General features: G+C 42.3%; 1 protein-coding gene across 1 annotated transcript in view; it reads left to right on the top strand.

Annotated features, from left to right (window-relative positions):
• The window catches only part of LOC140420335 (heterogeneous nuclear ribonucleoprotein L-like), a 56,358-nt gene that overhangs the window by 17,115 nt on the left and 23,803 nt on the right, over window positions 1-15,440 (top strand). Inside the window, exons 2-6 of the mRNA XM_072504355.1 lie at window positions 11,209-11,393; window positions 13,593-13,830; window positions 14,120-14,205; window positions 15,166-15,262; window positions 15,358-15,430. Of these exons, the coding sequence (XP_072360456.1) occupies window positions 11,209-11,393; window positions 13,593-13,830; window positions 14,120-14,205; window positions 15,166-15,262; window positions 15,358-15,430 (679 nt within the window). The remainder of the gene's footprint in view (window positions 1-11,208; window positions 11,394-13,592; window positions 13,831-14,119; window positions 14,206-15,165; window positions 15,263-15,357; window positions 15,431-15,440) is intronic.

The following is a 15,440-nucleotide window of genomic DNA, read 5'->3' on the forward strand; positions in this document are numbered from 1 at the left end:
CGGATTAGAACAATTAATTTCAGTCGATGTAGGTACGGCTGAGGGTTAAAACGTGACTCCGGTAATACGGGGTAATAATTCAGTTGGTAACGGAGGTAATATTGCCTGGTAATTCAGTTGCATGTGGGTGGAAAATTAAAATTGGTTATATTAAATTATACTTTAATTCGGTTAAGGTCTTTAACGGGTTGAGGACATGTTACAGACAATTCAGCTATGGTCACTGAGGGAATGTTCTGGACACAATTCAATGCCGTACAATTAGAATTGATTAAAGTTGGATTTTATTAGGGGGAGATATGTCTTGAGTGAAAAAGTTGGGAGATGAATGGCCACTAGGGGAACCAGAGACTTGGAAAATTCAGAACCGTATTGGAAAAGAGGCGATTTCAGGAATGTTAAATTTACTTTACAGTTTTGAAGAAGGAAAAAAACGCGCAAATTCAAAGTTTTATTGTCTAGTTGGTTGAAATGAATGAAAGTATAATGATTTGAATTCCTTTTGTTTGAGTGGAGATCGCGATGAATGAGTGTGTGTTTAATAAGAATTTGTGAACTTCCTCTGGTATTCCTAGTTTTTAAAATGGTGTGATTTGCTAAACGAAGTTGCACATCAATTAGGAGGTATACGCGGCAGTTAAAGTGAGATTTAAAATGGGGTAAGTATTTGAAAGTTCTTTAGAAAATCAATAATGATTAACATTGTGGAAGCTATTTAGAACGCAATTCTCAGGAAGTAAACAAAAAGCTAAATCAAAATGTATAAATTGAGATTTGTAAATGACTAGTTGAACTCTGCATAGTCTTGGTTGGTTAAAAAAGAAACCGAACAAAGGAATCAAAAATTGAAATGCGAAGACTAGGCATTCGGTGAATTGAGTCCATGTGCTCCCTTGTTAGAGGCAGCCAAGATGTACCTACATTTAAAAATTTTGTTCTGTGTGTTCCAAATTGTAGAGATTTCAGTATTTTCTCTGTAAACTCACTACACATCAAATTTAAGATTCGGGAATTTTCATATAGCAAAGACTTTGGATTTTTAACTTTATTTTAAGATTACACAGGGGAAAGGAAGATCCCAGTAGAAAGGAAGAAAGCCATTTTAGAGATCCCAAGACCGGAATCGAACCTGGGACCCTGGAGCTGTGAAGCAATTGTGCTATCCACAAGGCTACCGTGCTGCCCATTTAGAATGGTTAACGAATTACAAAGCATTAAATAAGGTTCCAAAAAGAAAAAAAGAGAAGGATAAACGGTATTTAATAAATCCACAAACTAATTGGAGATGATGATCAGGGGGACACGTTGAAAGAGTGACCAAAATTATTAAAACACTTAATGCAGCAGGGTTTAAGATAGGGTTAAAGAAATGCCAGATTGGCAGGAGCAAAGTCGACTATCTAGGGTAGTCAGTGTCAAGGGCAGGTGGGGAAGCCAGTGTTGGGATGAGAGAGAAAGTTGCTAGAATTGCAGCGCCCGTTTCACGGAACGAGGGTAAGCAAATCATGGGAATTTTGGGGTATTTGAGACCAGTAGTGGAAGACTTTGGTCTTTATGCTAGACCCATTTATGAAACTTTAAGGGGATTTTAGGTGGACCAGTGAAGAACAAAGAAAATTACAGCACAGGACCAGGCACTTCGGCCCTCCCAGCCTGCGCCGATCCAGATCCTTTATCTAAACCTGTCACCTATTTTCGAAGGATCTACTTCCCTCTGTTCCCCGCTGTTTATATATCTGTCTAGATGCATCTTAAATAATGCTATCGTACCCGCCTCTACCACCTCTGCTGGGAAAGTGTTCCAGGCACCCACCACTCTGCGTTAAAACTGTCCACGCACACCTCCCTTAAACTTTTCACCTTGAAATCGTGACCCCTTGTAATTGACACCCCCACTCTTGGAAAAAGGTTGTTTATATCCACGCTGTACATATCTCTTGAGATTTGTCCTACTTTCCCGATATTGCTCCAAAGCTTCATCAGTTTTAAGTCGCCTAGATCTTATGTATGCTTCCTTTTTCATCTTGGCTAGTCTCACAATTCCACCCGTCATCCATGGTTCACTAACCTTGCCATTTCTATCCCTGATTTTCTCAGGGGCATGTCTGTCCTGCACTCTAATCAACCTTTCCGTAAAAGACTCCCACATTTCAAATGTGAATGTACCCTTAAACAGCTGCTCCCAATCCACATTCCCTAGCTCCTGCCGAAGAGGAGTTTGGACCAGTTTAAAAACAGCTGTAGCAACATCCGGGCCATTAGAGGAGAGACGTGAAGAGGACGATTTGAGCATTAAATTTGATTTTACGCAAATGGATATGGTATGGTGCTTGTTAATCACAGTACTCAGACACCTATCAAACATTGACAGGAAATTGGTCAAGGGCTGAACAAAAGTTTTCGGACATTGCAAAATGTTTGGCAGCCATAACAAAAAAGATAGCAGCGATTGAAAATTTATCAGCCGGGAAGAAAATTTGTGTCACAAGTGACTTTTTAAGAATTGACAGAGTTGACCAAGAGACAGGGTTGCCAGCAAGGCGCGAATACAGCTCGATGGGATAGATGGGAAGCCATTCTTTTAAACCCTGCCTTAATGTTTATTCATAACATTAAAGAGGGACAGAAACTTGATAAATCAGTTAGCAGAACAGAGTTGGTAAATGCTTGGGTGGTATATACAGATGGTAGTAATGTTAAGGAGGGCGAGGGGCAAGCCAGGGGGGCATCCATTAAAAAAAAAAAAATCATTAAAGAAAATGGTGGAGAAACGGAGGAGCACAGAAAAAACTGAGACACTGATAGAAGAATGATCACTAGAGTATGCAGGCCCTCTTTTTCCTAGGAACAGCAAAAGTAATTTGTACTTTTTAATCAAAGCTGATAGCAGCACAGGGGACATTGAATTAGAGAATCAGTGGCATCCGGAGCAAAGGAATTGTATTAGAACTAAAACATCCGACCCAATTAAATGATAAAAGAGGGATTATTATAATCCATAGGCAACCATCGGCAGCAAACCAAGAAACATAATTAGTAAGGAATTGAGAATATGGGATGATAGGTCACGGGCTGTTATTAATGGATCCCAGTTAAAATGATTCATTGTCAACATAATGAAACATCGTGTCAAGGATGTGGCACGTTCTGTAGCCCAGTAGTTTGGACAGGGAGTAATATGAAACCTAGGAGAATGGTAGATATAGCATTCAGGTGAGTTGATATTGCATTTAGAACGACAGAAATGGGGAAATGCTTCGGCTCCCAGGGAAATTTGGGGAATTCAGTTGTTATGATTGTTTTGTGAAACAACAGGCAACACTGATGATCGAAGTTTGTGACCACATGATGGCTTTTGACCATGGGATGGTGTGATCATGATAAATTCTAATTACTGCAGAGAAAACCAAGCTGACGACGGAGTGATTGAGAAAGGATGTACAGGATTGTGAAGAAGTGATAAACTTGTGGTACCAATTAGTGAGGGAGTACGTAGTTTAAGAGATGTTGGGATGACCATGGGGACGTAAAATTAGCCTAACAGTGTTTAGAGACTGTATCACTGCAATGATGCCGTGCCACAGGATAGATCATATCCCCAAACCGCTCGGACAAGGGAAGAGGAATGTTTGGTTGTGAGTGGTATGGGATAACTGCACTTACTGGTATAATGGAATCAGTGGAGCGGGATGCCAGGGAATTGAAACCTGTTAGTAGCATCGTTAGGACCGATGATGAAGTGAAAATGTCATGATTGGAAATTACTTTCATAAAAATCCTGTTGTAATCAAAATTAAAGGAATTAAAGTACATGCAGTAGCACTATCCGACATGTATCAAGGAAAGTTTTGACCCGCTTGGATCACTGTTAGTAAAAGAGGAGTTTGAGATTCTTCAAGTCTCACTCAGGGGTGCAACGATAGGAGAAGGAGGCTTAACAGGCCTTAATCGTATGATGTACGTCAAGGATGAGAAGGGAATTAAATGGAAATCCGGAAGTCCTGGAGAGGGCACTTCTGGAACATCCAAACAAGAATAGAAAGATACAAGTTAAGAAATAGGGCCCTCTCCGCCTTTGACCTGTTCATTTGGTTTTCAGATGAAGCAAAAATAACACAGACAAAGAATGAGAACTACTCTTCAGAGAAGAATGTTTTAGACGGTATGGGGGAGAAACTAATGATACAATTGGTTATATATTTGAGGGAACTAAATGACAGAGCCCAGAAGGAAAACCTTGCGGGTTAGAAACAAATCAAAATATCAAATTATTCCTCAATAGTGAAACCTCAGGTCAGATATCTCGAACTGCACGTTAGCTGATGGATGATCTGTGGTCTCCACGGGGTATGTACTACGTGGTGGAGTTATTCAGGGTCTTGGCAGATGGCAGCGACTGACGAGGAACCCCCGCATTTTAAATGACAATAGTTAGGAATTTTGGAAGCTTGATGCCATGGCGGGAAATTTGTAACCAATGCAGCAAACAATATTGCATTGGAGAGTGTAATAGTTATTACGGACGAAATGTCCTGTAAGTTGTTAGGGACTGTTATGTATTGATTCAATTGGGTTGTGACCCCAAAGGTTGACTGTATTGAATGTGCAAGTGGTTGTTATTGCAAAGTAGAAAAACAAACAAACAAATAATGGCAAGTATACACTCCATGCTGTCAGGAAAATGATAACCGACAACAGGGATTTGAAGAAAACTGAGTATTGTCTCATGTAAACAGGGGCTGGTAGATTACATGGTTCCGTACAATGTTAGACATTAGTGTGAGGAAGTCAGGAATAAAAACAGGATTGATTGAAGCTTCTACAATTCATAAAGCGAGATAATCAGTGGATAGTACATGATATCATAAATAATACCAGTGAGGGATGAAAACCTTTTTGGTCGCTGATGGACTGAGTTGTGTGCTGTTTCTAAGGGACGTGAGGAAGCTTTTACGGTGCTGCTACCCCAAGGTAATGCGATGCCTTGGAGGTAGTGAAACACACAGATATAGCTATTGTGTTACCTTCCTGAGTAGCGACAGCTATGGTTCACGGTGATTGGACTTGAGGCAAGAACAATACAAAGATCTATCGCCACTGGTCTGAGGGATGGATGAATTTACAGTTGATTTCCGTGCACAGTTTACAAATCACGACATGTATACACACATGGTAAGGATCGGGGATAGCTGCTAATCAGTACGACTAGAAGGGGGATATAAACCCTACAGTAGGATTCAGCTCCGAGTCAGCTCTCATAGCTCAGTCATGGGGTTTTACCTGATGCATGGATTGATAATACTTGTTATTATAATTGTATATTGTACAATCATTGGATGCCTTAATATGTGCTGTAAGATGACTATGGCTCGGATGATGCCGATAGACTCGGCCCATCACCACTCACCAAGATGACATCCCGTTACTGGTGACCATCAAACCAGAAGGAACCCGGACGGAGAGCCAATGGCTGTAAAAATGTGATGAGGTGTTTATGTACGGAATGTAATTAATTGCGGGATGGTCTTTCAGACCAGACATTGATGCGGTTTATTAACCTGGGGATGTTTATAATGGACACTGGGAGTTGTATGCCCCACCAAAATCCAAATTTGGACCGAGACAGCAACAGGACTATTGTTGGTCTGGCGAATTGTTAGCACACTTTTTGACCATTAGGGGGAATACCTACCCACACCTTTCTCTAGCGATAGAGACCCTCGTGGCAGAGGTGACAGAAAATATAACATGTCTGTTCTCCACCTGCACGGCACGGAGGTGTAGCGTAACCCAGACGTCAGGCCAATGCACCTGCCACAACGCCACCGGTGTCCCGTTGTCGGCGGGTAGCGGAAGGGAATGTTGGTTAGGAGGCGGCATAGTAGTTATAGAATGATAAAAGGAGAGAATGAGGAATTGAACTAAAGAAAAGAGTATTAGACTGGGATGGCCAGTTAGAATAGTGCATTATGGACATTAATTCGTGTGGCAGGGAGTGAACAAAGAGATGGGCAAAGCATGGCGAAAAGGGGAGGGGTGGCTATAGGGACTGGTTCTTTGCACAAAGGATGCTGGGAGGCAGAGGCCCAGAGGAAGGAAAGGAATGTGTAATGAGCCTGTCAGAATCAGTGGCAGTTAGATTACATGACCAGGTCAAGGAAAGGGCCTATCGGAATCTTGTATTCGTGTATGTGGAACTTGATACTGCATGAATGTAAACTAAAGACCACATGTGTTGCCTCCCTTTGTCTCACTCACTCTGGGAGTTTCAAGAGACATGGGTCTCCTGCCTTCATCAGAGGGAGTGTAAGCTTGCAAGCTATTTGAAATAAACTAAAGGAAATTCTAAATCCGAACTCAGCCTTTTGATTGAGACCAGACTGAGGGCAGAAAGAACTCAATTTCTTCAGTTGCCTGGCTCCTCTTCGGCACCGGTATGATGGTGGTCTTCTTGAAGCAGGTGGGGACCTCGGAGCGGAGTAGGGACAGGTTAAAGATTCCGCGAATACCTCTGCCAGCTGGTCTGCGCAGGCTCTGAGTGCACGACCAGGGATCCCGACTGGACCCGTCGCCTTCCGAGGTTTCACTCTCAGGAAAGCTGATCTGACTTCGGAAGCTGTGACAGTGGGTATGGGTGTGTTTTGGGCTGCCGGGGCACTCTACAGGGATTGATGGTTTCCTGCTCGAACCGAGCATAGAATGCATTGAGTTCATCGGGGAGGGATGTGTTGCTGCCGGAGATACTGCTCGGCTTAGCTTTGTAGCCCGTTATGTTGTTTTGCCCTTGCCACAACTGACGAGAGTCTGTGATTCTAGCTTGGTCTGATATTCTCTCTTTGCATCCCGGATGGCTTTGCGGAGGTCGTACCTGGATTTCTTGTATAGGTCAGGGTCGCCTGACTTGAATGCATCAGACCTGTCCTTCAGTAGGGAGTCAGTCTTCCGATTAAGCCATGGTTTCTCGTTGGGGAACGTACATGCTGCTTTCTTTGGCACTCAGTCGTCCACACATTTGCTGATGAAGTCTGATGGTGGTTGCAGCGTACTCATTCAGATTGGTCGCTGAGTTCTTAAATACGGACCAGTCCATTGTCTCCAAGCAGTCACGTCGGAGCTCTTCTGTTTCCTCGGACCAGCACTGCATGACGTTCTTAGCCGGATTCTCCTTTCTGCTTTGATGCCGGTAGAAGGAGCACTGTCTTATGGTCTGATTTTCCAAAGTGCGGTCGCCGTATGTAACGGTAGGTGCCCTTGATTTTTGTGTAGAAGTGGTCAAGGGTGTTGTCGCCCCTGGTGGGACAGGAGATGTGCTGGTGGAATTTTGGTAGTTCGCTTGTGAGGTTGGCCTTGTTGAAGCCCCCGGCCACGATGAACTAGGCCTCCGGGTATTCTGTTTCGTTGTCGTTTATAACTGTACAGTTCGTCCAGCGCCACCTTCACTTCTGCCTGGGATGGGATATAGACCGCTGTGACAATGGCTGAAGTGAACTCACATGGAAGTTAATATGGGCGTCACTTCACGGTCAGATATTCCAGGTCCGGGGAGCAGTAGGTCGCCAGGGTCACCACATCCAAGCACCAGGAGGAGTTGATGATGAGGCAAACCCCTCCACCCTTTGCTTTGATGACGCGGTGCAGTCTGCCCGATGAATTGAGAAGTCTTCAGGTTGTATGGCACAGTCAAGTGAGGCAGGGGTGAGCCATGTCTCTGTGAAATAGAGCACCCAGCAGTGCTAACTGAAGCAGCAGTGCTAACTGAAGCAACAGTGCTAACCACTGTGCTCCCTACAACAATGTCCTTTGTATATAAAATACTTTGGAATGCCTTGAGGTAATTAAAAGTGCTCTGTAAATGCATGTTCTTCCCTCTGGGAATTGTATTTTACAAATGTATATAACTCCTATCAATGTTGTTATGGAGTTTACTCTTAGAGACATGGATGTTTATAGCATGGAAACAGGCCCTTAGGCCCAGCTTGTCCATGACACCCAGTTTCTATCACCACGTTGGTTCCACTTGCCTGCATTTGACCCATATCCCTCTATACCCACCCTGTCCATGTAACTGTCACTGTTTTTTAAAATAAAAATTGTACCCGCCTCTACCACTGCCTCTGACAGCCTGTTCCAGATGCTCACCACCCTCTGTGTGCAAAAATTTCCCCTCTGGCCTCTTGTATCTCTCACTGTAAACTTATGCCCTCTAGTTCTAGACACCTCTACCTTTGGGTAAAAGATGTTGACTATCTCCCTTATCTATGCTCATTATTTTCTAGACCTCTATAAGATCACCCCTAAGCCTGCTACGCTCCAGGGAAAGAAGTCCCAGCCTATCTTGTTAAATGTTCTTTCTTGCAGCATAGTAGAAGCTGTGGAAGAGAAGTGGGTGGTTTTCTGATTGCTGGGTGGAGCCAGGACATGGAGCTTAAGGTTTTTGTCATTCATCCTGTGATTGTATTGTGTAATGCTGCACGTTTTCTGAGGGTTTTTACTTTGCCATTGATGTGGCTGCAATTTGCAATTCTGTAATTGGTATACATTCCTAAACTACTCTGTTCACAGCACCTTATTGAATTGACAGGCCATTTGACCTTGTGTGCCTCTGGCAGCCATTTGGAAGAGCTACCAGTTGGTCTTGCTCTTTCCCAGAATCCTGCAAGATGTTTCCTCAAGTGCATAATCCAAAAAGGTATTTTGTTTCCACAGTATGAAATTCCTGTTCCTAGCTTGCTGTCCTTATATTTAATCACATTTTTCCCTCCAATTATTTTGTGAATTATCTTGAGTCTTGTGTTTAGTTGCTCCATGTCTCTCATTCCTTCAATTTAGTCATGTTCACATCAAGACTGGCTAATTCTTTTTATGGACTAGTTTTGTGACTGCAAAATTTAGGAGTAGCATAAATCTGAGATTGCCATTCATTTTCAACAGTCTTGATCTTGCAGAAGCAGTAGCAACGAATGCTAAGAGGTTGGTTGTTATTAAGGGTCATAGCTGCCGGGGAGTCCACTTGCATTATAATCTAGAGTTGAAGACTGGCCTCTTCATTCAATTTGTTGTCAGACCCACATTGCAGCTGGGAGAGCAAGTTAGGGCAGTGTTCGTCAAACTTTTTTTCTGGGGACCCATTTTTACCAACCGGCTGACCTTCGTGACCCACGCCGGCCGACTTGCGCAACCCACCATTTTCTCTTGCCTTGTTTGCTGCTGACAAAAATGGAGGAAATGGTTTTGGGTCCCTTTGGCCCTCGTACACGCTCCTCCAATGGAACCTGTTGGATGAAGGTGAAGCCTTCCCGTGTTGGAAAGTATGGAGACTCCATCTGTCCAAAGTTCTACATTTTTTTTCCTGTAAAATTTTATCAAATAAAACCCCCCCCGAACTTGTAAAAAAAAAATGAATAAAATAAATGGAAAAAAAATTTAAATGAATAAAATAAATGAATAAAACCCCCCTGAACTAGTAAAACAAAAAGCTGCGACCGTTTAAAAAAAAAAAAAAAGAGCGGCCGCACTGCACATGCTGTCTAATCATCGGCGCGCATGCGTGCCGATGATCTGGCACGCATGCGCAGTGCGGCCGCATTTTTTTTTTACATGTTCGCTGCCATTTTGAAGGCCGTTTACAGCCGGCTGTTGCGTGCTGATTTGTGTGATCGGGAGCGCTGCGGCCCCGAGTTTGACAGTGCCTGAGTTAGGGCATATTAACTTGAGAATTGAGAACAGGAGTAGGCCACTTGGCCCCTCAACCTGCTCCACCATTTAATAACTATCGTATGAATTTCACATCTAGGTTAGGTTATTTTTCCCATTGATTTTTTTTCTTCTCCCCGGTCTATATGTAGATTAAAATCCCTCATGGTTATCGCTGTACTTTTCTGACGACGCTCCCATTTCTTCCTTTGTACCCAGTCCTGTACGGTTCCTGTTCTGGGTCCTAAACACCACTCTCCCAAGTGGTTTCTTGCTGTATCATTTCTCATCTACGTCCTGGTTTCCTGAACTTCGTTCATCCCTCTTTTGTGTTAAGAGCCGCATCTTTCTCGCTTTCTCTCTCGTATTCGTATCTTTGGATTGTGGGGTGGCGCCCTCTCAGACACTGGGAGAATGTGCAAACTCCACATGGACAGTGACCTAGGGCTGGGATCGAACCCACGTTCTAGGCTACGTGAGGCAGCAGTGCTAACCACTGCATCACAGATTGACTGAGGTTTTGTAGCACTTTGTTTTTATTTTACATCTCAGCAATTTTGCTTTTATTATGCTTCATAGAATCATAGAATTTACAGTCCATTCGGTCCATCAAGTCTGCACCGGCTCTTTTTGAAAGGGCATCCTACCCAAGCCCACACCTCCACCCTGTCCCCATAACCCAGTAACCCCACCCAACACTAAGGGCAATTTTGGACACTAAGGGCAATTTAGCATGGCCAATCCACCTAACCTGTACATCTTTGGACTGTGGGAGGAAACCGGAGCACGGAGGAAACCCACGCACACACTCTGAGAACGTGCAGACTCCGCACAGGCAGTGACCCAAGCCGGCAATCGAACCTGGGACCCTGGAGCTGTGAAGCAATTGTGCTAACCACTGTGCTACCCTTCTATAGTATTAAGGTACTTCAATCGTACCTTTCTGAAACCAAGTATTTTACAGCCAAAGAATAACTTGTGAAGTCCAATCACCGTTGTAATGTAGAAAGTACAGCCAAATTGTAAACACAAGTAACAACATAAATGTGGTCATAATCTGCTTTACTGATGTCTGAGGGGTGATTCGGGAATGTTTCCCTGCACTTTGGAATAGTGCTGGTGCTTTTTTCAACCACCTGAGAAGGTGAGCAGACCTTGGTTTAATTTTTGAAAGGCGACTCCAATACACATTCCTTCAGTATAGTACTGCACTGATTAGTGTCAGTCTGGATTTAAGTGGTCAAGTGTCTAAATTGGGGCTTGAATGCCTGACGCGTCTGATTCAAGAAGTGAGAGTGCTTCCGACTAAGCTGCAGCTGATACCACGGTTGCTGGAGACCTGTTTGAGATTAGTTTCTGCAACCAAGTGTTCAAACTAGACATCCAAGAACTACACTGGTGAGACTTTATATGTATTTTTGATTTGAAGTATTATCCCACATGCATGAGGGTTAAAATGAGAGAATAGGTTTTGAAGATAATTTATTTACAGCAACAAAAACATTTAAATTTTAGGATCGTGATAGAGATCGGGAGCGCGATAAAGATAGAGACAGGGACCATGACCGTGACAGAGATCATGATCGACCAAGAAGTCAATACAAGACTGCTCCATCACCTGTGGTTCATGTCCGTGCTTTATGTGACTCCGTCATCGAAGCTGATCTGGTGAAGGGTGTTGACCGATTTGGACTCATAAGGTAAATTGATCATTTATATGGCTTGGAGTACTTGGAATGGCTTTTATGTACCTATCAGTTTCCAAAATGAACAATGCTGTTGAAAGGAACCAAGGTGTTCTTTCAATGTAAAATGCTCTTCTCTCTCATTTTGTTGGCATGCTCTTATCCAGTAGTCTACCGAACATGCCGAAAAATGCACAGCGGGGTGGTCGGTAAATCCTGCCCAACATTTACAATAGTAAATTCCCGGGTGTGTTCCTGAGTCATTAGGGCCTCCAGAATGATTTGACTCTTCTCTTGCTGCCCATTTTGGCAATATTAATTATTGGGGGTATAATGCTGTTGCAACACAACCTAGACCTGTCATATCCTGGGATGAGGTGGGTGGGAGGAGAGAATTTATGTAGTGCTGAGGTTAGATTTAGAAAAGACTAGTGATCAGACAGGATAACTTCAGATAGTCGCTCAAAGAATGCTCAACCATTGGATGGAGCGGAGTAGGAATTAAAATAGTAGAAAGTGAGAAGAGGATTCATGAGCCAGAGGACACCGATAAGGTGAAGGTGGCAAAAAATCAGAAGCAACACAAGGAAAAATTGAAGAAAAAAAATAAGAGCAAGTGATTAGGATCTGAGAGGGTATGACATTTAAGCTATATGAGTTTTCCCTATATTGTTGCCTCTTGTGTTTTTAAAATCCTGTTAATGAAATGTGCAATTACTATCATGGGATCACCAATGGTTGTACAAGAAACATAAAATGCATTTATCATGCTGTTTCCTGGATGGTTAAAGACCATCTAGATGGCCGTGGGAATGAGTAGACTGAAAAACCAACACTTGGGGCCTAAATAATTGGTCTACTTTAAATGCCTGTTACTGTTGAATGTGATTTTATATTTTAAACTGAATTGCATCATTCACTCTTGTTAAATCTGCTATTGGCTGAATTCATGTCATGGTGAGTGGAGGACCAGAAGAATACTACTGGACTGGTCAAGTTCTCCCTTGTAACATTTTTCATCCTTAATACTTCTGCCATTTTGATAAATTATTCCAAATATTTAAAGTTCTATGGATGATTGTTCCGAATTAAATATGTCGCTTGCCTTCCCTTTCTATTTTTATTGACTTTCTTTAGATTTGATGTCCAAGTAATTTTGTATAAAATAGTGTTGGGGCCAAATGTTGAATTACACATCGTCTACATCAACATAACAAACAGATTGTAATATCATCAAATGGTCATGCCCATTTTGACCGTGACAGCATTCTGGAGAAATGAAAATAGTCCCACTTCACTGCCTTCTCCCTGTAGTGCTGCAATATGTCTCTTGCCTTTCCTTTCTATTTTTATTGACTTTCTTTAGTTTTGATGTCCAAGTAATTTTGTATAAAATAGTGTTGGGGCCAAATGTTGAATTGCACATAGTCTATATCAACATAAAAAACCGATTGTAATATCATCAAATGGTCATGCCCATTTTGACCGTGACAACATTCTGGAGAAATGCAAATGGTCCCACTTCACTGCCTTTTCCCTGTAGTGCTGCAAAAGTCCCACCTTCCAGGAGTTATCCAATTCCCCTTTGAAAGCCATAATGTTAATTTGCCTCTACTACACACACCAGTAACAATCCAGATCCTAATCACATGCTCTGATTTAAAAAAAAAAAGATTTTTCCTTGTGTTGCTTTTGGTTTTTTGCCGCCTTCATCTTATTGGTGTCCTCTGGTTCATGATTCCTCCGCCAATAGGAACAGTTTCTCCCTATTTACTCCTAGATTCTTCATGACTTTAAACCTCTATCAAATCTGCTCATGATGTTCTCGTCAAGCTGAACAGTCCATTCCAGACAGTTTTAAGATAATTATAGATTGTAATATTACAAGAGGAAACCTAGTTAGTTGCTCTTGTATTTGATTGGACGAGGTCTGCTCTGATATTGTTTACATCTCCTAAACCACACAATATTCCATAAATGTTGATGAAATTCCTTATGGTCAATAGGCAGTTTGTCTTGGGCTGGTTGTGGGGCCTAACCACTGGGCGATGTGCGAATGCTGACCTGTGCTGATTTGCATTCTGCTCTGGAAGATACTAGAGGTGTTCAAAGAGGCTTTTTGTGTCTCATAGGCTTCTTGGGCTGCAGTAGTGTTTTTAGTCCCAAGGGAAATTTAAGTGCGATTCTTCATAGCTGATTGACTTCTCATTACAGTTATGTGATGATGTTGCCCAACAAAAGGCAAGCGTTGGTGGAGTTTCAAGATTTACGAAGTGCCCAGAAGTGCGTTGCCTACTCTAAACGGCGGATTGTCAATATTGCCGGACACCCTGCTTTCTTCAACTTTTCTACCAGCCAAAGGATCACTCGCCCTGGGGGTCCTGAAGACCCAAAGCATGTCAACAATGTTCTATTCTTGTCCATTCAGAATCCTCTGTATCCAATCACAACGGTAGGTTGCCTTCTATTGAAAGTATCGCACCTGGCTTCATGGAATTGTTTTTAATTCATTGCAACTCAAAGTACAGTGTACTGACTTTTGGCAACTTAACCTAACATTTTATTTGGAGCTTGCCTGGCTTAAATTAAGTCTTCATGTTCAAAAGAAAAGAAACCTGATTGCAGTTTGGACAAATTCAAACACAGATGGGAGAAGCAGATCTTTCCGCCAGTTGCATCTTAATCCTATTTGCTTTTTTTTGTGTTTAAAATCCTGATAAACTAATCCTTCTGTCTTTCAGGATGTTCTGTACACTGTCTGCAATGCGTGTGGTCCAGTTCTGCGTATTGTAATATTCAAGAAGAATGGAATACAGGCTCTGGTTGAATATCTTTTTGCAGTGGGAGAAATGCATTGACTAAATGTGCAACTTGGATTGATTTAGTTCCAACTGGTTAAGTTATAGGACATTGGAATAGTTTATTTTGCTGGGGGATTGGTATTGGATTCTTGAACCTGTAGCATTTGTCATCAACCCCAACCTCTTGACCATAAATGCATTATTGGTGGGATTAATATGGTTAATGCAGTTGATGTGGACTGGGTAGGGAGGAGAGAAGAGTTGGGGAAGAGAGAGAGAGAGAGAGAGAACGAGTGCCACATAACAGCTGTCAACAAAGTTGAAGCTCGTGGAATAAGTAAGAAGTCTTATAACACCAAGTTAAAGTCCAACAGGTTTGTTTCAAATCAGTAGCTTTCGGAGCACTGCTCCTTCCTCAGGTGAATGAATCATTCACCTGACTGGGGGGGGGGGGGGGGGAGAATGGAGAAAAATCTGTACAGACTGTGTAGTTGATTGTTGGGAAGTATGTCTCCCGGGGTGTTTATTTGCTGCAACCTGTTTTGATACATGTTTATAATAAAATACATTAAAATAAAAAAAATAATCGACCCTGCTCCATTCACCGAGACCGTGACCCATCATCTATCATGACGTCACCTTCCTAGCCGATCCCACAGCTCTTCATTTCTTGCGTGTACAAAAATGTATTGATGACTAAACATCCACCGACCTCTAGGGTAGAGAATTCCAACTTTTCACAACCCTCGAAGTAAACCAATTTCTTTGTCTTAAATTATAAGCCTTAAACCTTTTATGCAGAGTCCAAGTCTTTTATTCCAGGAGGAAGGAAAATTGAGTGAGGAGGTGGGTGTGGAATATGTGAGATGTGGGAAGGGGTTGAGAGAGAGCATCTATTCTTGCTAATAGGACAGAATTGGTTTTGCCATGATTGTTGTTTAATTTACTAACTTATAACTTGCAATTGACTCCTTAACATTGTGCACATTTGATTCAGTCCCAAGTGCCCAGAAGGCTAAAGCTTCTCTGAATGGTGCAGACATCTATTCTGGTTGCTGCACACTAAAAATAGAGTATGCAAAGGTAATTTCTTAAAGCATTGTATTTTTTTAAATGACAATTAAAAGTTATTTATTTTCTCACATTAAAACCAAAGAGATGTTCTTTCAATTCACTAGCCTACTCGACTGAATGTGTTCAAGAATGACAGCGAGTCCTGGGACTACACTAATCCTGATTTGACTGCACGAGGTATGGTGTT

Source organism: Scyliorhinus torazame, chromosome 1 (genome assembly GCF_047496885.1).
Source record: "Scyliorhinus torazame isolate Kashiwa2021f chromosome 1, sScyTor2.1, whole genome shotgun sequence".
NCBI lineage: Eukaryota > Metazoa > Chordata > Chondrichthyes > Carcharhiniformes > Scyliorhinidae > Scyliorhinus > Scyliorhinus torazame.